General features: G+C 31.2%; 3 protein-coding genes and 1 long non-coding RNA gene across 4 annotated transcripts; 2 read left to right on the top strand and 2 right to left on the bottom strand.

Moving 5' to 3' along the window:
* Nucleotides 1-7,403: 7,403 nt before the first annotated feature.
* LOC106121722 (uncharacterized) lies at nucleotides 7,404-8,794 on the bottom strand. Its single transcript, NM_001312845.1, is given in 3 exon segments — nucleotides 7,404-7,890; nucleotides 8,096-8,269; nucleotides 8,594-8,794. Coding segments are annotated over 3 exon segments (456 nt in total). The 5' UTR covers nucleotides 8,718-8,794; the 3' UTR covers nucleotides 7,404-7,732.
* Nucleotides 8,795-9,128: 334 nt separating this feature from the next.
* LOC106121723 (uncharacterized) lies at nucleotides 9,129-10,174 on the top strand. The gene is made up of 3 exons (XR_001228070.1): nucleotides 9,129-9,497; nucleotides 9,759-9,993; nucleotides 10,149-10,174. It is a non-coding gene; the product is annotated as an uncharacterized LOC106121723 (long non-coding RNA).
* Nucleotides 10,175-10,422: 248 nt separating this feature from the next.
* On the bottom strand, nucleotides 10,423-15,179 carry LOC106121579 (zinc finger protein 600). Its single transcript, XM_013317292.1, has 8 exons — nucleotides 14,958-15,179; nucleotides 14,476-14,876; nucleotides 13,712-14,184; nucleotides 13,239-13,462; nucleotides 12,072-12,251; nucleotides 11,602-11,990; nucleotides 10,968-11,413; nucleotides 10,423-10,732 (listed from the first exon to the last, which is right to left on the bottom strand). Exons 1-8 carry the CDS (start codon nucleotides 15,084-15,086, stop codon nucleotides 10,497-10,499), a joined length of 2,478 nt encoding a protein of 825 aa, XP_013172746.1. The 5' UTR covers nucleotides 15,087-15,179; the 3' UTR covers nucleotides 10,423-10,496.
* Nucleotides 15,180-15,713: 534 nt separating this feature from the next.
* LOC106121593 (V-type proton ATPase subunit D) lies at nucleotides 15,714-18,653 on the top strand. The gene is made up of 6 exons (XM_013317305.1): nucleotides 15,714-15,856; nucleotides 15,940-16,057; nucleotides 16,223-16,370; nucleotides 16,709-16,924; nucleotides 17,486-17,616; nucleotides 17,996-18,653. Exons 1-6 carry the CDS (start codon nucleotides 15,816-15,818, stop codon nucleotides 18,080-18,082), a joined length of 741 nt encoding a protein of 246 aa, XP_013172759.1. The 5' UTR covers nucleotides 15,714-15,815; the 3' UTR covers nucleotides 18,083-18,653.
* The last annotated feature ends 6,977 nt before the right edge of the window (nucleotides 18,654-25,630 follow it).

The following is a 25,630-nucleotide window of genomic DNA, read 5'->3' as shown; positions in this document are numbered from 1 at the left end:
AAAAAAAAATTAATAAAAAAAGATATATTTTACTTTATAAGGAGCAATTCCTTAAATTTCCAGTGTACTTTAAACTTTTCGTAAGACAAGGAATTAACTACTGATAAATCATTTAAAATTAATTTAATAAAATGTTGTAATCGAGCTATAAATCAGTAAGAGTTCTGTAACACCGCGTGCCTCAAGGCGCCATACAATAGGCGATTCTAAGCGGCTCTCCCCACGATGTTTTCTCTTTTACATCTTAGGGAACGAAAACAAAGCTTGGTGCCGCAAGAAGGCATTTTACTATATCGTAATATCTATACTTATAGTATAGTTTACGAATAATATAAAGAGAAAATATTTGTATTTTTGTATGTAAGGAATAAACTCAAAAACTAATGGATCAACTTCAAAAATGATTTTGCCATTAGAAAGCAACAATACCACTGAGAAACATTGGCTAGATTTTTTTAAAATTCTATGCGAACTTTTTTTTTATTAAAAAAATATATACTCACATTTATAAATTTTGAGACATAATTAAGACGAGCCGCGTCCGCAAAATAATACCAGTACCACTCATCCTGATGAAGGGTCCCCGATTGGCTCGAAACTAGTCGGTGCCGCCACCGGACGTATATACGTGAGTGTTTATATATCAGTTTAAAATTAATATTATATAACATTAAATTCTGTATTACAACAAAAATCGCACATAAACAGTTGCATAAAACCTATAATATTATAATTTAACCTTTTGTTGTGACATCGCTTTCCAAATAACAGAAATATCACGTAACTTGAGATTTAAATTCAAGATGTGGACTGGAAAGTAAAAGATAGTCTATGTTACGGTAAAACCGACGCAAGGAATCGATGTTTGCGAATATTAAGTTAACACAATTCGCTATGCAACGTGAATGACTACCGGAATTACGTAACGCTTGAAAAAAAAACCTAATATTAGTGAGAATATTATGCATTTTGTTGTATTTATTTTATAGGATGTGTTTTGTCTCATTTTAAAACATATATTTCAACAATAATTTATAAGAAAACTTCACATTTGTAAGTAAATAGAAAATAATCATCATTATCAGCTCACTATATGTCCCCACCGAGGGGCTCGGAACCTACTCTATGTTAGGGATGATTAGGCCATAGTCAACCACGCCGGCCCAGTGCGGTTGGTTAAATTCACACATATCTTTAAATTTCTTCTCTGATATGTGCAGATTGCATCACTATGTTTTACTAAACGTAAGAACGTCAGATAAATATACATATGTAAATTGAAGAACACATTGGTACATGGCGGAGTTCGAACTCAGGACCTACAGATTGCAAATCAAGTGCTTAAACCGCTGAGCCATTCCAAAATAATTTTGCTCGAAAATAATCTACTGTTTGATTTTTTCAACACTTACTACAAAAGTATTTATGACATTTTTCTTTTTCAGCCACGTGACGGCTGATATTGGGATATTGACGGTTTAATATTAATATTAAGAGTGAGTTTAATTTCTTACCTCACTGATTACATATTTGTAAGATCTGCAGAATAAGAACAGAAGTAAAGTAATAAATAATTCAGAGGTTGAATGACCTCCAACTAATTGCAAAGATGTACGTAATGCGCTTAATTTGTGAATAAAAGAAACCATTGCGGTAAGAGTTGTTAAATATTTATAAGAAATGTTGCCGCCTCGTTGCGTTTCGAGAAAGTATTTACGTACAAACATTCGTTAATTTTATTTTATACTGAAATTCGTATATACGTAATATATGTCAAATACTGTGTTATGTGCCCTAATGATGACGGTCTGTAGTAAAATGTACATCACTATTTTAAAATTGATTTTTGTGAATTCTAACAATTATTAACCAAAGACCCTTTACCATAATATTAACACAGATATCAGGATACACCTAACTTTTTATTAAAATTAAGATAAATTAAAAAATAAGTCCATGAATAATTACGCAACGAAAAATTATGTAAAATATTCAAATTAGATTTTCTGTAGTGTTGAATAACAAACAAATTTTAAGCAAGAGTTAAAGAATTCCGTACAAAGCTACTTTTGTGCAGAAATCGCTTACAAAAATATGCTAAAAACACTCTTTGCGTCACTTTACATAAATTACTTTCGGCAAGCTTGTAATAGTTACTCGTAGAAAGGATTAGTCTTCACTTGACCTACCTTATACGTGTTTATTTTATTTTGAATGTATTGTTTAAGCAAACACGAACATACAATATGTCACCTGAGTATTTTGTAACGATACTTTAACGCGTTATGTGTCCATGTTTTGCGTAGGACCATTTTATACTTTTTGACTTGATTGGTTAAATCACAACGGCCTCGCAAAAGACATGCGTGATGTAGAGTAATATGTGTATCGTTTGATGAGTGTGGTGACCAAGGTTCTATACAAATTTCCCTTCCTTTCCTTTTTAGAGAGGGATATGGGGACTTGGATATGCCGTGTAAGAGGTTGGTTGGATAGGAAATGGAAATATTCTCTGTTTATTTCAAGAAGCAACGAATATGTTACTCGTTTGTCCCTTTCTGTTATAAAAGTCAAGAGATCTATCTAACCTTATCTCCAGAAACAACTTTTGTTAGCTTCACTAAATAGGTGTGTCATCCCATAGCTGATTAATCTTTTTTATTTTGTGTTTACTCTGACAAGCCCACACTACAATAGGCAGGGCCGTTTGAATGGTACAATGGCCGGTGCAACAGAGCTCCTTCGCCGGATCTGTTGCAAGCCGATATCGGTTCGTGCCAGTCCGAAGATTGCCTCACACATTAGACATTAGCCTTAATTCAACGCTCACTAATTTACTTACAGCAATTAATGTTCTGAAATTGAGATAATCCAAGACTTATATTACCGTGTAAAAATTAAGATAATCTAAAGAAAGATGTAAAGATTTTAGACTTGGTTTAATAACTAGGCACAGTATTTAAAACAAGCTATTAAAAATGGCGGTGAACGATCAAATATTTTAACCTAAATATATTTGTTATAGATAATGATCGAACAATTTAAAAACAAAAGCGTCCAATGAAGTTGCATACACTATAGAAGAAACTCGATCTTCGGGTTTAGGTCTTGTGTTATTGGGCAAGGGTAACATATAAAGGCATTATGTAAAAAATCAAGCAAATATAATACTTGACTTGATGCGAGCTTACTTGAAATTAAATACCGTGCAAGATAACAGTTACCTTGTAAGTAAATAAACGTTTTATTTGTGTAATACAGCGTCCATGTTATTACTATAAAAGCTGCATAATATAACGACTGTCCATGGTCACGCTGGCTACAACGGTCATCGTACTATTACGTAGAAAACGTATTTCACTATTCCCGTCACGGAAGTCAAGTAAATGTCTCTCAAAAGTGTCTTAAATTTAAATAGCCGCTTAGAACATGGGTTATAAAATTGACTATATTTCCTGTTCCCGCATCTTGTCTCTGAATAATAAACTATGAGCCATTAGCCTCTCCGCCGGAACGGAACGGGTAAACTTGAGCTTCTATTACGTGTACTAAACATTAAAGTCTATTGCTTTGAGAGATATAAAAATTTTACAGTTCATTCAAAATTTGAATTACTAAATATGTTAAGGTTATCTGTGAAGCTGTTAATTCTAACGTTTGCTTTATTTTTGTCAGTCCACGCTAGCGTTAATAAAATTAGTTTGTTAAGGGAAGAGAAAAGACAATAATCGTAAAAATGTCTAGGCAATGCTATTTCTCTTTTTTATTTTTTCAATGCTCACTGAGTTAGTTCACATTCTCCGTTAAAAAAATTATTATTTTAGGTACTTTATATTCTTCGACTGCATGGTGAATGGTGAGTTTTAACACATTAAACATAGTGACTGACACATAACAATAATTGTCATCTATGTCCTGCCAAAAAAATTAAGAAAAAATTTACTTATTAGTATGATTATTATTGTTGTCGGTTATCACGACACGCAATAACTTGGCGTATCAAAGTAATGCAAGTTTGGTAGGCTTTAGAGCAAAAAATAATAAATAAAATTGTACTAACCGCAGCGTTCTGGTAATTGCTATCAAGATTATATTTTTTATCTTGAATCCTAAAGACGGTAGAATCAAAGCTGTACCGCGTTTTTTATTTGTTTGAAATTTAAAAAAAAATCTCTTCGCGCAATTATTTTAAGTTACATGTGTAACTCTAATACATTGATAATTAAATCATAATGAGAAAATGTTAATAACTTGTGACAATTAAAAAAGTAATATTTCTGTATATTAAAAAAAGAAAAGAGCAATTATGATAATCATTAAGATGAGAAGATGACATAAAAAAAAACGAAATGAAAATGAACCGTAACGTCAATTTAACATTCAGTACATAACTATATGTGAGTTGACATGCAAAAAAATTATGCTACTTTCTACAGCGACACATCTCTGCTTCGAACAAGCAAGCATAAGTATGTAGTTATTTGTTTTACACTTTGATTATTTTTATTCCTACATACACTAAATGTAATTAAGGATTCTCATTATTTTCAGACCACAAACTACTTAAGTTTTATATTTTAATATTTATATCTTTATGTTGGTAAAGCTGCGTCTAATAACATACATTTTTTTCTGCAATTAACAAAAAGCAGTTGTGTATACAGTATAGTCCGATCTTTATATTGGATTTTCAGTTTGAGTTTTGTCATTTTTTTCGTAAGTTTGGTCAATTTACAATACTTTAAGTAACATATTAATTCAACGTTATAAACGGAATAATATTTCAGACAAAAAATTAAGATCTATTTAAGCATTACATTTAAGAACTGTCATTATTTTCCACAGTGAGAGTTTAAAGTGAACGTTTTCTCAGTAACTTAGTATAACAAATAAGCCATAACTTACCTCTACCAACAAACAAATAAAGTTAATTTAAATCACGTTAACATAACTTAAAACGAAACATAATAAAAAAACTTTTTGAAACAACACTATTTTTTAAAAACCATAGACAATCCCGCGTTAGTTTGACGTTAGATTACGGGAAAGCGGCCCCGTGTATCGCGGCACGCACTCGCCTATCAACTGAATGTTTTCTTACAATTCAAACTTCGAAGCCCACCATCTCAGCCGTAAACATTTCTGCCACCTGCCCGCATTAACGGGATGCGTTTGCGCACAGGGATTGCGCTTTTAATAATCAGATTAACCTTCATTTTAAGCTTTTAATGTTTTTATAGCTGGAAAAGTAAATTATTAAATTTATAAATAGAAAGAATCCTTTGCTAAGCTTGGAAACTGAGGACCGTGTGACGACTTAAATTCATCTTCCAAACGTGTAAAGTTTCTATGAAAACATATTTTTCTTGCAGCAGGATTTTTTGACAACTATGAAAACTTTTGTATTCCTACAAATAATTAAATGCCTTTTTCTCTTAAGTCTTAAAAGAAGAAAATTGATATTTGTGTGTTATAGTTTTCCTTTATCGGAATAACCGATATTTTAAAATTTACAAAAACACTTTTTAAAAAATAATATTATAATATTATTTTTTAAATCCGCCTTATTGAAGATGGATTATAATCCATCTTCAATAAGGCGGAAGTCGACGAAGTGACTGCTAGGCTAAAAGTAAATATTATAATAAAAAATGTAATAAGTGTTCCCGTTTTAAATAATAAGACCGCTTCTAGTTTTCTAGATATCTCGCGAACTTTGGTCGTCCTAAATGTTGCTTTCTAAATTGACCCACTAAAACTTATTCCTGTTAATAAATAGTTCGAAAGCTTTGGCGGAAAAAAATTTTCTAGAGTAAAGAAGTGACTCGATGATCATTGCCTTTTATTGTAACTATCTAAATAAACTTTAGTCTATGTCTATAATATCTAGGCGTTAATATGTCTTCGTCACTATTTTGTTATCTGCACATGTATTAAAACTTATTTTTTTCTTCCTCTTTTTTTATTTTTTTAAATGTAAGGAGCATTGACACAAATCTGTTAATTTATTAGTGTAGGGTAATTACGTATGTTTTAATAAAAAAAAAACTGAGTTATTTTGATAACGAAAACCTATAAATTCGATAATATAGTTTCACAACAAAAACAGAGATAACATGTTTGTCTATGTGTGGCGCAATAAAAAACATTACATTGAAGTTAAATATTGACTGCCTTGAATATTGTCTCTTTTAGTAATAAAACATTCGATAACATAAAATAAACCTAAAAATACGCAGCTCTTTCCGTTTAGATTGGATTCCCAACTTTATTTCCTAAATTTTTCTTCACTCCTTTTTATGTGGTCCCCCAAGTTTATTTCTAAGCATCATCATCTGCTTTGGGTCTTCCTGGACTCCAGGGGTCTACGTAAATCTTTTTGGGAATAGTAAATAAAAAACTGTTTACAAACAATACATATATTTTGGTCTACATAAAACACCATAGAGAATGCATATGTCATTTGAAAAGTCTAATAACTAACACATAATCATTTTAATACATCGACCCTGAATAATAAAATCTTTTATTTGAAAACAGTATAAAAATGCCTACACGTAATACTTATAACCTTCATTTTCCACTGGCTGAATAAAATACTAAAATTGTTGTTGCAGCTTTTTACTCTATTGACAAGATGTTTTTTTTTCTTTTTTGTAGTTTTGACAGTTCACGTCCACAGTTCGAATTTTAGTGAAATTTTTAAAGTTATGCTGTTTGTGTTGTAATAAAAATATCTGACATGCAGTAAAAGCTGGAGATCAAGCTATAAATATTAAAAAAAAACCCTGTAAAACTAACAAGCATCAAGCAATACTAAATTGGACCACACCTAAATTTAACACCAAGTTCCTAAATATTTAATATTCTTAATACTTGCAGGATCAGTCAGTGCTTTTATCTAGTTACCAATTCACATTTTTTAGTATGGTATACTTTGCATATTAAAAAAAAACTTTAAAATATGAATAAAAATAATGAATAATAAAAAAGCAAATTTATCACAATTTTCTACATTTCCATTAAAATAACAGAATCATGCAAAATTATTTTTTATAATTTCTGTGTGTCTTCTACATCTGAGTGACAGTTATATAGAAAAAAATCAATGATAAATTGTCATGTGAAAAAAAAATTAACTAACTTAAAATTTTTCACAGCAACCAAATTATAAAATCTGATTGTTAAAAATTAATTAACATCAGCTAAAATTCATTTCAATAATTTCACACTTCATTAAAATAGCTTAGTTATTTTTTTAATTAAGCTTATAAAAGTAAAATACTAAACATTCACCAAGTCTATAGTTTTAGAGGACAAAATTTAGTTTAATGACTTTTAAGAATTAATTAACTAAATATATGGACTGATTTCTATAAATGGATAAGTCATGACATCTTTTGCTTCATTCAGACTTAAACATGTTGAAGTTCCTGACAGTTCAATCTCTTACCAACTACAACCGTCAGTAACAAGATGGCGGAAATCAAATACGCACATAATACCACAGATTGCAGCCTGTCCATGTACAGAAGTCAGTGTTAAACAAAATACAAAACTAATTAAACTTAACGTAATTCAGGTTTATAAATCACAATTAAGCTAAACATGAAACTGCCGACACTTGTTTTGACACATATTGCTGTCTTTGTTATGTCAATGAATATGAAAGAGATGACAATATATAGTAAACAAGTGTCACTGCATAAGAAAACTACTTTAAAATTGATATTTATGTTTCTTCAACATTAGGATTTTCAGAGAAAAGTTGGTGATCATTATATGTACGTAGATATTTCTTTGTGAATAAATAGAGAGTCAAACCCCATTTCATCATCGCAAATGACCATATCAAGCGTATTACAATACTTGTCTGAACCGGAATTATACCTGTAACATAAATAATATTCATTTTAATAAGGACATTGACTTGGTATTATTAAAGATAACTGCAATTCATTGCAATTTTCTTTATCACTCAGCTAAAGCAAACAAACTTAATTAGTAAATTATGTAGTAAATTAATTTACATTGTACAGTAGAAACCTTGAAAAAACATAAACAGTTCCTTTTATAGATATTTTAAGAAACTTACCAGCTTTATAATAGAATTCCAAAAATGTATAAAACAATGTAAGAGCCAATCCCGACACAAAGCCGACAATTCCAAAATCTCCAAGATATTGCAAAGCTTTCCTTGAGAAGTTGACATGCAAGGATTCCTTCAAATAATGACAGTGTAGCACAAGGGTTAAGCTTGCATGAATACCTAAAATAACAATTTATAATTACAATATCAGTTTTAATCTTAATTTTTTTGATGAATAAGATATTACATTATTTTAAGACATCAAAATTATGTTTAGCATCTACTTGTATATTATATTTCTTAAGCAATAACTCGGCAACTTATGTCTGTCCCAGTATCTGACGTACTTATTATATTAGATATAGCAATATACATTTATTGTCGGGTATATCTATTTCATACGATTAGTAAAACACCGTCAGCACTAATCGTAAATGCACAACTAGACATATATTTATAATTATTAAACTTCTATTACTAAGAAAAACTTTATAGTTCACTTACCAGACAACAATGCCCACATTCCAGCCTCTATGTTTGCGTAAACTAGGCAGAAACATATAAAGGCAGCAATACCTAAGATTGCACCTATAGTGCTAATGGCTATGTAAATCTTTGTACGTAACATCTTGATATGGGAATAGCTAAGATATAAATGGTCTTCACATTCGAATTGAATTATAAATATTTATATTTGCAGAAAAATAAACAAATAACAATCATTTACGCCACCAAGTATGTTCAATAATTGACATGACATACCAAAGAGTATGTGACAGACAATTGACAAGACAGTGACTGACAGTTAATAGTTAAGAAAGAAAATCGGTAATCAGTATCCAATTTTCATTTAACCCAGTTAATTAAATATTTCAATTTTCTTAAATAGAGCTCCATAAAAATACTATTTTTGGATTAATTGCATGAAAACCGTCTCTTTAAGTTTATTAGTACTTTATAAAATATCGCAGAATGTCAAAAATATTTTATGTTGGCTTCGTTTCGTGACATTGATGTTGACGTTTAACGTACGGTTTAGTTTTCAAACAATCGTAATAATAACATTTTTTATTAATTGGATAACTTTTAATTATATATCAATATGTCTAGAGTATATAATATGGACTTCCTTAGCGAAGATATGATTATGATAAATGTATTAACGTATCCTAATTCAAACAGAATTTCTGGAAGAAAGTTGCTTTGTAACTCAATTCTGTACCTGGATCATGTAAAAATGCTTATAAATGGTGTAAGGTGAGAGTGATGAGAGTAATCAAAGTGGCTTGGAATTACTAGCAGAAGGTACCAACGACTCTCAGTTGAACTGTGATAAAATGGCTTCAGATGAAGAAGACAACAAAACTTTAAGATACTTTGTAATGGTATTCAAGAGATCATGATGATAGTGAGGAATTAGTTGGTATATATTCCTATTACAATGCAAAATATTAATGGTTCATAACATAAATAATTGTGTACTTTATTTTGCTATAAACTGCAAATATTTTAATTTTTACATTTTCAGATGAGTAACCTGACTTAAAACTATTTAAAGTAATATCTGAAAGTATAAATAAAACTGAAAGTGTGAGATTTTACTACATTTTTTGTACCAGAATTACAATGTTATTTTACTATTTGAATAATACTTTTATTAATTTCACAGATAAGAATTTGATTACCAAATCAGGTATTTTGAAGAGTTTAGAATAAGATCGGAATTATCATCAGAAAAGAAGTGATGTCAACAGAAAAGTGAAAAGCTAAGACTAAGGGCAATAGAACCTATACTAAAAAGAGAGAAATACAAGTGAAGGAAATTGAAATAAAGTTAATTAATTAACATATTGGGAAGAGGAGAAATAAAAATGCTTCAAGGAGATATCGGCTTCATTAAAAGAGTAAGTTTGTAAAAAATTTAATTTGTTTGTGCAACATAAATATCTCTTAAAATTAAAAGTTTACTTCAAACTTTTCCTTTACTTTTTGCTGTTGGGATTATTAGTTTTTATCAATTACATTTTTATTTGAATACTGATTATATCTATTGTTCCAGATTATTAAAAAGAAAGAGAAGTTCATTTAAAAATGTATAAGTGCAGGTGCTACATTTTATGTTAATTACTGTAATGAGAAAAGTTGAAATATGAAAGAGGAATTCAAGATAACATTTTTAAAGTAATTTTAAGTTAACTTATAAAACTTTATCAATAGAACAATTCAAGATATGAGTATTTAGTATTAACAATAATAAATCTATTAATTTTACAACTGGCAACTTTTAGTACCTTAACATTAAAAAAATAAATATAATTATTTTTACATAAGATTCTGACAGCTATATAAAACATTTTCAATTAAAACAATATAAAAAATAATTTTACATAATTGTAATGGCCCATGTCTAAGCTTTAAGAAATCTAAGAAGTCTCGGCTTTATTTTACTTAATGTAGCAGCATCTAACTCCGACTTCCTGTGGATCCTAAGATGACTCCTCATGTTTCCTCTTTGAGCATAGCCCCGGTCGCAAATGGGACATTTGTATGGAGTTTCACCTGTATGAAGCCTCATGTGCTCTCTCAAATACACAATGTGGTAGAAACCGGCACCGCAAACTGAACATTTCTCCGGTCGCTCTCCTGAAAACCACAAATCATGTTTGACAAATAACACTTTATATGGAAGGAACATGTTTGGCAACTGAGTGGCAGGATAATTGAAGTAACAAGCTTCTTTCCAACAAGTTGGTTTCAGATTTGTTTCATCAACCATATAAAATAACTTTTAGTTGGATCTGCAATGGTCCTGACAATTCATGGGACAATTTAACGCAACAACACAAAGTTATAGGCAACAAACATTACTAATAATTACCTGTATGAACAGATCGCTTATGTATTGTGAGTGACTGCATACATTTAAAAGTTCTTTCGCACATATCACAAGGGAATATTTGAGGTGTTCTTCTTATTTTCTCATGAACGTATCTAGTATGACTTCGCAATTCACCGACGAATGCAAAAGTTTTATCACAAGATTTGCACTGATACTTCTTATCATCTAGATGTTTTCTCTTCATGTGACGATTTAAGTAATATTCAGAGGAACAAATGCGTGAGCATACGGGACATTTAGCAGGACTGTTTAAATGGACCCTTTTCATGTGTGCAACTAGTTTGTCTTGTTCAAACACTTCACCACACAAATCACATAGTTTAGGAGGTGGTGGCTTCTTTTCTTTTGGTGTGTTTTTCTTTTTCACTTGCTGCAATTTCTTTTTAGTTTTTTGGATAGCATTTTGGGCAGCTTTTTTATTTAAACTGAAATTGAAAATTTTGTTGATAACCAGACTATAAACACCTAGGATTTAATATAAAGAATAGCTTGTACACCAAAGTTAGCATTATTTTTAAAGCATTTCTTCACTTTTATTACTACTAAACATTTAAAAAAATCTAATACTTGAATGTAATAAGCAACAATAATTAACATACAGCAATAATATTACCACCATTGTTCTCCACTCCATGAAAATTCACCCTCTAAAATAGAAGATGCTACAGTATTTCTTTTGTTTCCATTATTTTGTTTCTTAGGCAACACTTTTTTAACTATATTTTTTTCTTTACTTTGAGTACTTGTGGCCTTAACTTTTGTTGTTATTGATGTTTTTTCGTCCAAATCCTTAAGATCTGGAGACTCCTCCTTAATGTTAATTGCTGGATCAAAATCCGAGTCATAATTACTACTTGAATCATTCTCTATTTTTATTTGAGGTAATTTATTTTCTAACGCCTTGCAACTCTCCTTAAATACGTTTATGAAATTGCAAAGTATATCTAAGGTTTCGTTGCAATTGATACAAATTTGACGAGGATATCCTTCTACATCTTCAACCTGAAAATTTATGAATAACCGAATGTTTTATCGAATAAAAAGTAACTGTTGTCAACGACGACGATAAATAAAAAAACTTACGGTGACATGCAAACAAGTTGAAATCTTTGATTGAATGTTATGATGTTTGAAATTCTCAATTTTTTCAAAAATAGGATACGAGGCTCCATCTTGAAGACAAATTCTACACCTTTTATCAATACAGCTCATTTCAGTTTTTATAAAGGTATAAAGAATACAGACAGATATAAAGGTATGTTTCTAATAAAATTTTAGTTTTAAAAAAACAAATAGACCCATTACTATACCAGATTGACACTAAACTGACGTATGTATGACATGACGTAGTACTTCCATTCCGTTTCATCTGAAATCTAAATAACTTCCTAAAATTAGTTTCGTTAAAATTTTTCAATAAATACTGAAATAGTTCTCTCTTTAATTTTATGTATTTTATTTAAATTACAAAAACATAAGGATTGATTTTACTGATTCAATTGGGCGTAGTATTGAATTTTAATAGTGTATAGGTAGTCTTTTTTAAATAAATTTGTTATTAAAAAATGATATTTTTTTATATCATAAGTGGCAAACGAGCAGCGGGAACACCAAGGTGTTCAACGACGCCCATGGACATCAGCAATACCAGAGGAACTGAGATGCGTTGCCGGCCTTAAAATTCATATTTAAAACATTCCATGACTTTTTAATATTTTTTTTTAACAATCGAACAAATTGAGACATGTTAAATTATTAACACAACAATAATAAGTTTATTATGCAGTTTTAGTACATCAACAATCATTTTTTGTATAGCTTGCGGCTTACGCACAAAAAGTATATAAAATATGTTTACGCACTTACTAGAGGTCGGGGCGCTGACCAGAGCGGATTTTTATCCGAAAATAACATTTGGCTTTATACAACTGAAAGAATTTTACTTTGCATCTCTTTTCTTATTAAGAGCGAGGGAAAAAAAGACGCTAAAAATAAAATTTAATCTTGTTCCAATCGGGTAACATTTAAATTTATATGCGATAAAAATGTACTGTGATCTTCGCCCTAGTGTGTGTGAACAGACCCTGCAATTGGGTTTTGTGCAGCAAATGTATATGGCAACCTCTACATCAATAACTATATTGGTTTTTGTATTAATCCATTCCTTGGAGCAATGGTGAAACTTTTTAGATGAATATTTAACAATATAAAACATTTACTTAATAATAATTGTTCTGCCTAAGGTTTAAGAAATTTAAGAAGTCTTGGCTTTATTTTACTGAATGTAGCCACATCTAACTCGGACTTCCGGTGATTACGGAGATGACTTGTCATATTGCCTCGCTGTGCATAGCCCCTGTTACAAATAGGACATTTGTATGGAGTTTCTCCAGTGTGGAGTCTCATGTGCTCTCTTAAATAAATGATGTGAAAGAACCGTGCGCCGCAAACTGTACATATATCTGGTCGCTCCCCTGAAAACCACAGATTTTATAGAAGATCACTTTAAAGTCGTCAAAAACAATTGTTGTATGCTGCCTTTGGCATATTTATCTAAGGTTTTTGGTGCCATCTGGCCTGAGCGTGTAAACTTCTCAACTTCTCGTATGTTACCTTATTTAGCTTAAATTTCAAGTAATTTTGTGGTCTCGCATAAAAAAATGCCCTAAAAAATACTTATTTTAATTTAAATATGTTTGTTATGAAATTAAATAAACAACTACCTGTATGAACAGATCGCTTATGTATTGTAAGTGATTGCACACATTTATAAGTTTTGTCACATGTATCACAAGCAAATATTTTATTTCCTTTTCTTTTTTTCTCATGAACATATTCAACATGCTTATGTATATCCTTAATGAATGCAAACTTCGAGTCACAAAATTTGCACTCATAGATTTTATTATTTCTATGTCTCCTCTCCATGTGACAATTTAAGTAATATTCAGAGGAACAAGTCATTGGGCATACAGGACATTTAATGGGATTGTTGAAATGGACTCTTTTCTTATGTGCTATTAGTTTATGGTCCTCATTAAAAACATCTCCACAGAGATCACAGAGTCTAGGAGGTTGTGGTTTTCTTTCAGTTGGTATTTCTTTCTTTTTTATTGTCTTAATTTTTGTTGTACTTTGTATAGCATCTTTTTGTTCCATTAGATTGTTTGTATCATCAGCTTTATTTTTATTTAAACTGAAATGGAAGATATTTAAATATACAAAAGTTACAATATGCACACTCCAAATTTTTAGATGAGGTTGACTTGTATACCTTAGTAATATTTTTAATGTTGTTGAATGTTTAGATGGATGGATGTTTGTAGGTATCTCCAGTACGGCTGAATGGATCTTGATAAAATTTGGCATACTTATAGAACATAGTCAGAAAGAACATATAGGCTACTAATTATATTTTTTAATTCTGCGCCGACGAAGTTGCAGTTGACAGCTTGTATTTAATAAATAAGCAGAGTTTTAATATTACCACCATTCTTCTCCACTCCATGTAAATACACCCTCTAGAATAGAAGATGCTACAGCATTTCTTATGTCTCTGTTGATGTTTGTTCGCAGTTGTTCCTTCTGTAACACCTTTTTAACTACCTGTTTTTCTTCACTTTCAACTCTTGCCTTAGATCGTGGTTTTATGGACGATGTTATATTAGCATCTAAATCCTGAACGGTAGAATCCTTTTTCTTGTTAATTGTTGGATCAAAATCTGAGTCATTATTACTACTTGCATCGATGTCTATTTTCATAAGAAGTAACTTACTTTCTAAAGTCTGACAACTCTCCTTAAATACGTTTATGAAATTGAAAAGTATGTCTAAGGTTTCGTTACAATTATTACAAATTTGACGCGGATATCCTTTTACATCTTCAACCTGAAAATATATAATTAACCGAATGTTATATCGAATAAAACGTAACTTTTGACAACTACTCTGATAAATAAAAAAACTTACGGTAACATACAAACAAGTTGATATCTTTGATTGTATGTTATGTTCAAAATTCTCAATTTTCTCGAAAATTGGATAAAAGGCTCCATGTTGTCCCAAACAAATTCTACATATTTTGTCGTAAAGGCTCATTTTTGCTTTTAGGTTTACTGAAATTAAATATTAATAAAACATTTTCATGACATTTTACACTTCCAGTTTTCCCCACAATTGACATTGACACAAATGACATTTTTTGACACCAATTTGACATACCGCTGTCACTGAGTCACTGACCATTCAATATAGAAGAAAGCTACTGAAAAAGACTTGTAAATTTTACACATTTGGTAGATTTATGGCAGTTAAATTTGTGACAGATATTAATTTTATTTAGGGCACCTTAACAAAGAGTATATAAAACAGTATATTAAATAAGAGAGTAAAAGAGTATAATTTGCACCTTAAATTTGTATTTCAAAAATAAAATATAGCAACTTATTTATCATGTTATATAGCATCACTGACACTGAAAACCATAGAGATTTGACTTTTTTTTTATACTTTGTAACTAAAAGGAAATTTCTTATTCATTTTACTTTCCTTACGAACATTTACACGATTTTTTTTACAACTCTAAACATATAGAAAATATATATATATATGTAGTTCACAAAGATATAGAATTATTTAGTGATCAGATTAAATATTTAAAAATCTTTTACATTTGGAAGCCCAAAGTAGACTTTCAGTACTTGAGCCTGATCACAAGACTAAACATAGACAACAGTTTTATCGACATTCGTTTTCTGTCATCAGGTGATAGGGATTGGGAGTAAAATTCCTGAAAAAGGATTTACGCTAAGATTTAACTAAATCGCCATGTCTGGAAAAGATAGATTAGCTATTTTCCCGTCCCGGGGGTAAGTTTTTATATGCTTTCAATGTTAAAAATGTCAATTCATCAGTTAGAAAAATGACCCGTACATGTATTTTATGATTACAGTGCTCAAATGTTAATGAAGAGTCGATTGGCTGGAGCACAGAAAGGCCATGGTCTCCTGAAGAAGAAGGCTGATGCTCTACAAGTTAGGTTCCGTTTGATTTTGAGCAAAATTATTGAGGTAAGTGAAGTAAAAACTTAGTCAATGTAAACCAAACGTATCTATTTCTAATGTCTTGTAGCTACGTAGTTTATTTGTAAGTTTTATACAACAGTGATATTAAACTTTGAATATAAAATTGCAACAACATCCAAGCAAATAGTAATTTATAAATTTTATTTTCAGACTAAAACTCTTATGGGTGAGGTGATGAAAGAAGCTGCATTTTCTCTTGCTGAAGCCAAGTTTACAACGGGAGATTTCAACCAGGTTGTCCTGCAAAATGTCACTAAAGCTCAGATCAAAATTCGCTCCAAGAAGGATAATGTTGCTGGTAAATATTTGTGCACATAAACATACATTTAAAAACATTACTTAAGCTCAAGCTATAATTTGTTTAATTATGTGTGAAACATGGAAAAAACGTAAATAAAAAAAAATTATATGCCATGGTTATACATACTAAATAGAGGCCTACGTCCAGCAGTGGACAAATTTAGGCTAATTATGATGATTCATATCAAATGGAAACAATATTGTTGAATATATTACATTTAGTTTTTATTTTCATCATTTAATGTATTGTATTGTCTTGCATCTTAAACAAAATAGCAATTGTAAATGTTATCTGACCATTTAAAGAACAACAAAACAACTTTCTTTACACTTTAGGTGTGACTCTTCCGATTTTCGAGTCCTACCAAGATGGCTCAGATACATATGAGTTGGCTGGTCTTGCCCGAGGTGGTCAACAGCTGTCCAAGCTGAAGAAGAACTTCCAGAGCGCTGTCAAGTTGCTTGTCGAACTTGCCTCTTTGCAAACTTCATTTGTTACCCTTGACGAGGTTATCAAGATTACTAATAGACGTGTCAATGCTATTGAGCATGGTAAGTAAATATCTACTTTTAATCAATGGAGAAGGTAACACATGGAAAGTGGATATTTCTTCCCTCATATATATATATATATATATATATACCCTCCCCTGCTAAATCCATATCCATTTCCTATCATTTTCTTATAAGAAAAGGGTGAGAAAGAAATGTAGATTAAAGTTAGCCCTCTGGAATGCATACTCATCAAATGAAATTCATGGGTGTTAGACAAAATGCATTTGCTCTGAAGCAATTTCATAACTAACTTCAAAAATGTACAAAACTGACAATAAGTTTTGATTAGTCACATGATTGTCGCCCGTCAGTTCCATACGTTTTTGAAGTTAGAAACAAATGCACTTTGTCAAACCCTGCAGAATTGCTTACATTTGACGCACGTCTTCTGTGTGTAAAATGGTATATTTTAAATTGTTTGATGATATGCCAATCTTATTGTGTTTTTTAATATTTTATTTCATATCATAGATTTAAGACTATTCATTAGATTCTTTGTTAGTTTATTGTTAAAAATTGCATTAGTTATATTTAATAATTACTGAATAAATTGTGTAGTGATCATCCCACGCCTGGAGCGTACACTGGCGTACATCATCTCTGAGCTGGACGAGCTGGAGCGTGAGGAGTTTTACCGGCTGAAGAAGATTCAGGACAAGAAGAAGATTATCAAAGACAAAGCGGAAGCTGTAAGTTTTGAACTCATATAAATGCATTAATGCTTTTCACTTTCAATAATGGCATGGATTTTTTATCTGATATTTCTTGTATAGAGAAATTAATGTATAGAGAATATTCGTGAATGTGGGCGAAAAAACATGGAAATGAAATTGAAATTTCGCTATTTCAGCGAATTTGGCAGCCGCTTACCACCAAATATAAAAAAAGGTTTTTAACTGGAAGTAATTTTAAGGAATTAGAATTATTGCTTTATATGATATATACTTTAATGATCATATTAATTAATAAAAAAAACTAGACTTGGGGTGTTCTTAAGGGACTTTCTAACAGTATTTTCAGTTGTTAATGTTTTGTTGGCTAGACTGACTTGTGCATTCCTGTTTCCAGGCAAAGCAAGCTATGTTGGGCGCAGGAAGGGATGTGGGCGACATCGCTAACTTGCTTGATGAAGGTGATGAAGATTTGCTCTTCTAAATAATAGCCGAACATAGAACTGTAAACCGTAGTAGTGAAGTCAAATGAAAGCATAGTCAAAGTTGGAGCCAATGTTTGTGCAAATGTTTGAAGCAATTAATACTTTGGCTACTTGTATCGCAAACATTACCAACCAACTCCCTTTGACTGAAGCAATTTTTATGATATTACAGTGTTCAATTCTCTGTACATAATTTGTTGACATAGTTACTCATGTTGAAATACATCTTATTGCGTAGTGGTTACGGTTCGAAATGCGTTAACCGATTGGCTTTCCTTTATCACTGCAAGCATTCCAACAAATCTTGTTAGTTTTTAATAAGCCCAAGTGTTATTTAAATATATTAATGTTCTACTTTCTATAAAGTGTTGACGCTTGTATTACTTGCTGATCCCGTGGGTCAAAAGATCGCAGCTTCCAATAAGTTCTGAGGAACAAATACCAATAAAAAGTACACCCAATATAGTATTTATGTTTTATTTTTGAATTGTTGTTTGATTGTAGATCAATATATTTTAAGTAAGCATCATGTAAATACAAGTTTGTGAAACGAAATATATTATTATTATTATTGAAGCGTTGTTTCTTTTCTTCCCCGCGCTGGCCCTCACTGCGTATGGGGTGCGTTCTCCGGGTGGCGGATGTGGGAGTGGTAGGTAGTACAGCATAGCTACGCTACCCGGCTAAGTCCGATGGGCTCGCTGACCAAAGTAGGGTGTGGTCCTTCAGCAATATGGGGGTTATGCGGCGATCTGACAACTCGCCCACGGAAAAAAAAAATTTTTACGAAACCGAAAAAAGAGAAGAGCGATCTCTTGTGTCGGAGGCCAAGACCCACTTTGGGTCGATGCGCCAGCGGAGTGAGTGTGAATGTGAGTTTCTTTTAAAGACTCCTTGTATTTAATCTGTTTTTTCTTACAGTTATTGAATACGTTACTTGTTACGTTACTAGCGTTAGTCAATGGATGTTAAGTGAACATTACATACTGGCATCCCCGCACGTAAAAAAAATTGTCCAAGTGCGAGTCGGACTCTCGTCCTGAGGGTTCCGTACAAACCTGTAGGAATATAAGTAAAAGTTCACCGATCACCACAATATACTAAAATATAAATATACTAGTTACTAATCAGTAATACTAATTAATAATTACTAATACTTAGTACTTATATTCTAATTAGTATTACTAATATCATTATCTACTAACTGTACGTTCCCAGTGAAGGGCTTGGAGCCTACCCTAAGTTAGGGGTGAATTTATTCCACTTTGGTTTTGTTTATAAACTCATTTTGCACCTTCATAGCAATACAAATGGCACGTTATGAACAGAACGCTTTAGAACTGTTAACAAGAAATTTATAAGCAATATTTCATTAACGAATGAAACTATTATTAAAGGTACATTGTTAGAGGTAGGTGCGCGTTGAAACATAACTTCTCGGAACGTATAAATCCGTCAAGGGAACATTTACTGCCGAGTTATAGCTCGTGCAATCAACAAGTACAAGTAATTATTAGGTGAATTATTATCAATGTAAATCAAATAAGCCGTATTGAAATACTGAATATCGCAAATGGTGTTCGATCACGTAATACGTTTTTTGTCTAAATGGTTACGTGAATATAGTTTCAACGTATTTAGTTATTGTGCTTTTCATTAACCCATTAGTGCATAAAGTTTATTAACGCCATTTTCATTATGAACACTTATGTATTATATTTTCATTTCGAGTGTATTTGACCATTAAATTGTATAAAATATTTAATCAATATAAAAGTTTAGATTTTATAGCCCGTACGATAAATCGGACGTTATGCTTCCCGGAACGTCATACCAACAGTATTACCACTTCAAATATATATTACACTACTGTTTAAAAAAATAAACGGTTAGTAAAATATATATAACTCCTAAAATAACAATTTTATTGGCGTCCGAGTTATCTAACGTTATGCACTAATGGGTTAAGATATTGTGGTTTTTTATGGCTTAGTACGTGTGGGATTAAACAATCTAGCAATAAATAATGTCACCCGGGGATAGTATAGCTTCACAACGGTGAAACATCTTTTCAAATCGGTTCAGTAGTTTCGGAGCCTATTCAATTCAAAGAAACATTCCTTTGAACGATAAGAAAAACTTAAAATATTTTTTTTTACTCGAATCTACTTCAAATGTTGCCGAATTAAAGCTGTTTAAAATACAGTAACTTAAATAATGTAACTAAATATTTAGTAATATTGAATAATTTTCAAACAAGGAAAAGTACTTAAGTTATATTTTCCGGTTAGATACGCTAAACGAAAGTGTGCAGTGTGACAGAAACGGGGAGGGGGATTGTAAGGTAGGGGAATAATCAATACCTATAGAATTATATAACTTATTATATTAAATATTTTAAAATATACATTAAATATTCTTTTGTTACAATATACGCGACAATATAAGAATGAAAAGTTTAAAAAAAATCATAAAGTTTTTGGCGCCAAAATTTACATTTCCGCGTTAATTACAGACCCTTTAAATAAATTAATTTAGTAAAATTTGCAAAAATAAAACAAAAGGAATTGTTATATTGTTATAATTGTTTTTTTTAACTGTGTATAATACTAATATGAAATAGGTCTCTGAACCAACACGCAATCTGAGTACTATCCAATAATCGAACCTATTTCGCTGTAAATGAATTCTCAGAACGATGTCGGGGGCAGCAGGGAGACGGGGAGGAAGGGGTGGCACTGAAGGTCCATATTTTCGATATCAAAAGAAATTGACTCTTAAAAACATCGTGTTAAGGATCAATGTTGCTTAGTAACATATTGCTTTAATTATTAAAATTCATGCTCAAATATATTATATCCCGTTTTCAGTTGTTTCTATCAGTTTGAATGTTGATTTTTCAGGATAAAAACGGCAATTTATTGAAAGTTTGACTTTAACTTTAAGTTTACAAGGTAACTCAATGTTACCTTGTAAACTTAAAGCAAACTGTAAACTTCACTATAAACTATGTTTGCAAAGTACTAAAAATTGAAGATTCTTCCCCTACCAAACCATCCAGGGTATCTGAACCGATTTCATGACAATTTAAAAAATAGAAGCCTTTATGTAAACAAGCAAAAGGCAATGACGAATTTATCATACCTAACTAATCGGAAGAAACGTATAAGCAGACGTATGTAAATATTTTTATTATTCTTTCCTATGCTTCTTTACAAAACACTGGTGGTTTCAAATAAATAAAACGCCTTAGTTATCGTTACAAACGTCTAGATTAATTAACATTTTTTTTTCAAATCATCTAAATGAAAATTAAACACAAGCACGTTGTAATTCCAAAATCTGTCGATCAGTCGAGCAACATATCCGAGCATTTTCTATTCTTTCATCTGCGGCTATATATTGCAGTTTCCTTTTTAATTATCCCAGCACTCTTTGTCCTGCGCTGAGCTATGCTTCGCGACACGGCAAAGTGCTCGGGATCATTTAGCAAAATGTTTTGTTAAATGCACCAAATAACTTTCATACGCTGCCACGAGTTAAGGCTACTTAAGATATTAAAAGGCAACGTTTACAAGACTTGAGCTTTTTTATACATGTTGGTTTATGAAAACTGTAAAAGCTTTTGATCTTTAAAAATGTGCCAGTGTGTTTGTAATTTTTTTCCCTCAAACTGTTTATCAGATGTTTATTATCTTTTTATTTCAGGTAAGAGTATACAATTGGCGCAAATTTTCAATACATCTTGTTTTTTTTTAAACTTGTAAGGATATGATTTAGTAAAGGCGTATCTTCCATAAAACACAACCAAAAAGTTAGTTTTAGACATTATTAATTATAATCCTCTGGCGGGAACGACGTGCTTTCGTTACAAAGTCTAGTGTAAGAATGAATGTGAGGGGACACAAACGTCGACATTTCAGTAAGGCTAGTGTTGAGTATACACTGGCTCATTTCCGGATTTTCTTAATAACAGTACATAGGTTTAAATTATCATTTAGTACCAAGTACTTTAAATTGTCAATTCCCTTACATACACAAAAAGAAAAGCAATAATATAAGTTTCAGAAGCGAAATATTTTTTTGAGGACGCGTTAAGTTCAAACCGCATGGGAGTGACTGCCTAACAGATCGTCTATCCAACATATCGAGCGACTTGTATCAACCAGTATAAGATGAGCTCTTCACATGCGGCCGCGAGAATGAATTATTGCAACTTCATTTACTAAGCTCGTCGTATTTTGTCGCACGAATCTGGGATAAGCTACGGCCCTGTTTTGATCTATGTTCTACTAGTTTATGAATCTTTTATTTCGTGTTCCAATTTAAAAGTCGAGTATAAACCTATTTTATAGGTTAAGAAGAAATTAAAATAATTTAACCTGATTTTAAGATTTTTTTTATAAACAATTTACCAAATTCTTGGTCAAGATGAAAATTGTTTTCTATTACTTAATTATTACTCCTTGATGATCGCATTAGTTGGGTTATTTTAGTTGAGTTGTAATAATTTATTGGTTGTGTATATTGCTTATATCTTTTGTTACTAAAAATCAATTAAATATCACAGCAATGTATGATAATCTAGCGTCAAATCTAAATATTGTAAGCATTTAATTCAAGTTATTTAGTAAGTATCCTGTAAGCCCATCCACGGCTTTGTTTAAACAGTGATAGCCTTTGACGTTTACGAGGTACGCACTCCGCCCTTAGCCCTCACCCCCACAAGCCTCCACCCCGCCCTGCGGCCTTCTGTGAATTCCCTTACAGCTAAATAAAGTAAATGATTGGATACGAACAGATTGCATAGTTAACATTGCTTCGTATACTGCAATTATTTTGTTAATTGATTTATATATTTCACTATTTAATAAACATTAATTTATAAAGGTTTTCTTAAGTTAGTAATTTGAATTAAGAATTCGAAATTGTTCTAGAATAGACCGATAATTTGGAAATTATATTGAGGTGAATAAAACTGTAATTGGCCATTCGCTTTTTACCAGACATTTTATATGTTAGATATACGCTATATAACGCTAACTAATTTTGCCAATAACGCTATATAAGTTTATTTGTAAGAAGTATGTAAATTCCTATGAGGTCCTAAATATTAAACAACTGGTGTTATGTAAAAACTTTTCGACTGTAATCTCGAGGGTTCTTATTTAATATTAATCGAATGAGATCCGGCGAGGGAATTTTAAGTTCACTTTTCTTTGATTATTTTAAAAATTTCTTAATATTTTATCTAACTTCTACAATTAATCCAATTCTGAAAAATGATTACCACTAATCTATGATATGAATAGATAGATTTTAAATGTTATTTTTCTAACTACGGTAAATAAGTAAATGTGCCGATAGTAAAAAAACGTAGCTATTGTTACGTTTTTTTATCTTTACCTGACCAAATTGGCTTAGCTTGGTGTGGTAGAGTTATTCTGCAATTTACTGAAGTTTAAAAGAGTTCGCCACATACGCAAATAGTAAGGTCGACATGAGGAATATTATCAAAGTCTGTTCTATGTATTTAAGCTAGTGCCAGAATTACTGCCGCTCTCAGAATCGTTGACAATCTATACTAAGATACTATCTAGCTATTTAACGTCTGTGAGCGCAAGATTAAGTTGCTATAAAATTAATAAGTTAACCTTCTAAAGTTGGGCTAAAATAAACAAGAGCCTACAAGATTCCTAATGTGTGTGTCGTTTTCTTCAATTTAACATCGACTTTTATTATATTTTCTTAAAAGTAAAAGTATTTAATTCTTAAAATAAATTAGAGAAATCTTATTATTACTCACTTTTATTGTAATAGACAAATTAACATCAAATATTTAAGAATCATGAGCTAAGATACACAAAGAATATGATTTCACACCGCATATTATCCGTCGGTCGATCATTCTGACAACCAGTCGAGTGATCAGTCGCGGGGAGAGTTGAGGCGCCGCACCGCCCTGTGCTGCGTGCAACTTGTTACCATAATATGTCGTCCGCTACTAGATTTATTAAGACTTGCGTGCGGGCAAACTTCAATTAGTATTAAGTGATTTTATACACGAGATAACATTAAAATTTTGAATAATACAGATGAAATAAAAACCGTATTATTCGAACCTATAAACCCGATCGACTGTACTGCAACGGACATCTTAAGATGAATCGATGGATGGATATTTATTTAAAGGAATCTTCAGAACGGCTTCATGGATCTTGCTGAAATTTGGCATAGATGTAGAACACACCCTGCAAGAACACATAGAGTACTAATTAAGTTATTTTTAATATCGGTTAGTATTGTCATAAACATAAGTAAATTAGTACATGTTCATAGATACATGAACAAGTCAACTATTGCAAAGCACCAAGCGAGTATGGACTTGAGTTAGCAGTCCAAATAAAATATTTATCCGTTCGCTCGCATATTGAATAATTCTAGAGTTCATCTCGTAATGGACTAGTTGTTGAACTTTACACGTCCCACCTTCTTAGTTCTTTTACTATCACAAATATATGAACTACAGTATTTTAAAAGTAATTTCAAATAGTTTACTTATTGTTCAAATATTCTTTAAAACATCCTGTTACTTTAAAAACGTGTCAGGTTGAAAAAATGTTGATAAAATATATGACAAAATCAAACTTTATATTACAATGAATTTTAAATCTTTGATAACAAAGCGCTTATCTTTATATTGCTAAATAAATCTTTTAATTTAATGATGTACAATTAATTAATTATTTTTATAGCGAAGGTGAGGTTAAGCCTCGTCAACTAAAATTAATTTAATATCACATTATTCAGTACATGATAATTAAACTAGCTAACGTGGCCACTATCCAATATCTAAAGGCATTTCACGGCAGAGGAATTCTCAGAATGTTGCTCGCAAATGAAAGGACTCACAGTCGCCATCTATAGGATTGACTCGGTATTAACAAGAATTAAAAACCTACTCACGAGTTATGTAATTATCATCAAATATATCATGAAATTATCATCGTATAATTTTAAGTTCGATTAAGTATAATTTTTATAACGCTTTTAGCATGGCGCGTACTCCGTCTACTAGGACCGACAATGGTTGGAACAAAGCAGAAGTCCTTCAACATTAATTATTTTTTTGAATTTTATAAATTTATTCAGAATTATAAATATTATATTTTTATTACTATTGGCTAAAATTAAAAACTAAGGAACCGAACAACCAGTATTTAATAAATGTTCAGATCCCTTCAGTTCTCTGCAGCTACAAATCATTGCTATCGGACCTCTCCCTCGCACTAATGCGAATGAGCGTATTGCTCATACTTTTGCACAGGCGTTAGAATTTTATGTTATTGCAGTATTTTTCGTAATTAAACTAAGCATACTATACAATACTGATTGGGACGAATAACGAAATCTTTAGCCGCGAATATAGGAATTGGGTTAAGGAGATTTTACTGTACTAGTTGTCGCCCGCGACTCCACCCGCGCGGGGTTGAAAAATAGATCGTTGTAGATTATCACACCTACTGAATTAAAAAAAAAATCATAAG

This window comes from Papilio xuthus, unplaced genomic scaffold (assembly GCF_000836235.2).
Source record: "Papilio xuthus unplaced genomic scaffold, Pxut_1.1 DF826938.1, whole genome shotgun sequence".
Classification (NCBI taxonomy): Eukaryota; Metazoa; Arthropoda; class Insecta; order Lepidoptera; family Papilionidae; genus Papilio; species Papilio xuthus.
The sequence above is the reverse complement of the archived record's forward strand: the minus strand, read 5'-3'. Positions and strand labels throughout refer to the sequence as shown.

What these genes read in the sequence shown, in the direction of transcription:
- LOC106121579 (XM_013317292.1), bottom strand. Translation starts at nt 15,086, where the DNA reads ATGAGCCTTTACGACAAAATATGTAGAATTTGTTTGGGACAACATGGA. An exon ending in CAACTTGTTTGTATGTTACC is followed by an intron (nt 14,877 to 14,957) that starts GTAAGTTTTTTT and finishes ATATATTTTCAG; the next exon opens with GTTGAAGATGTAAAAGGATA. An exon ending in TAAGCGATCTGTTCATACAG is followed by an intron (nt 13,463 to 13,711) that starts GTAGTTGTTTAT and finishes TGTGGTTTTCAG; the next exon opens with GGGAGCGACCAGATATATGT.
- LOC106121593 (XM_013317305.1), top strand. Translation starts at nt 15,816, where the DNA reads ATGTCTGGAAAAGATAGATTAGCTATTTTCCCGTCCCGGGG. An exon ending in GCTATTTTCCCGTCCCGGGG is followed by an intron (nt 15,857 to 15,939) that starts GTAAGTTTTTAT and finishes TTATGATTACAG; the next exon opens with TGCTCAAATGTTAATGAAGA. An exon ending in TCAAAGACAAAGCGGAAGCT is followed by an intron (nt 17,617 to 17,995) that starts GTAAGTTTTGAA and finishes TCCTGTTTCCAG; the next exon opens with GCAAAGCAAGCTATGTTGGG.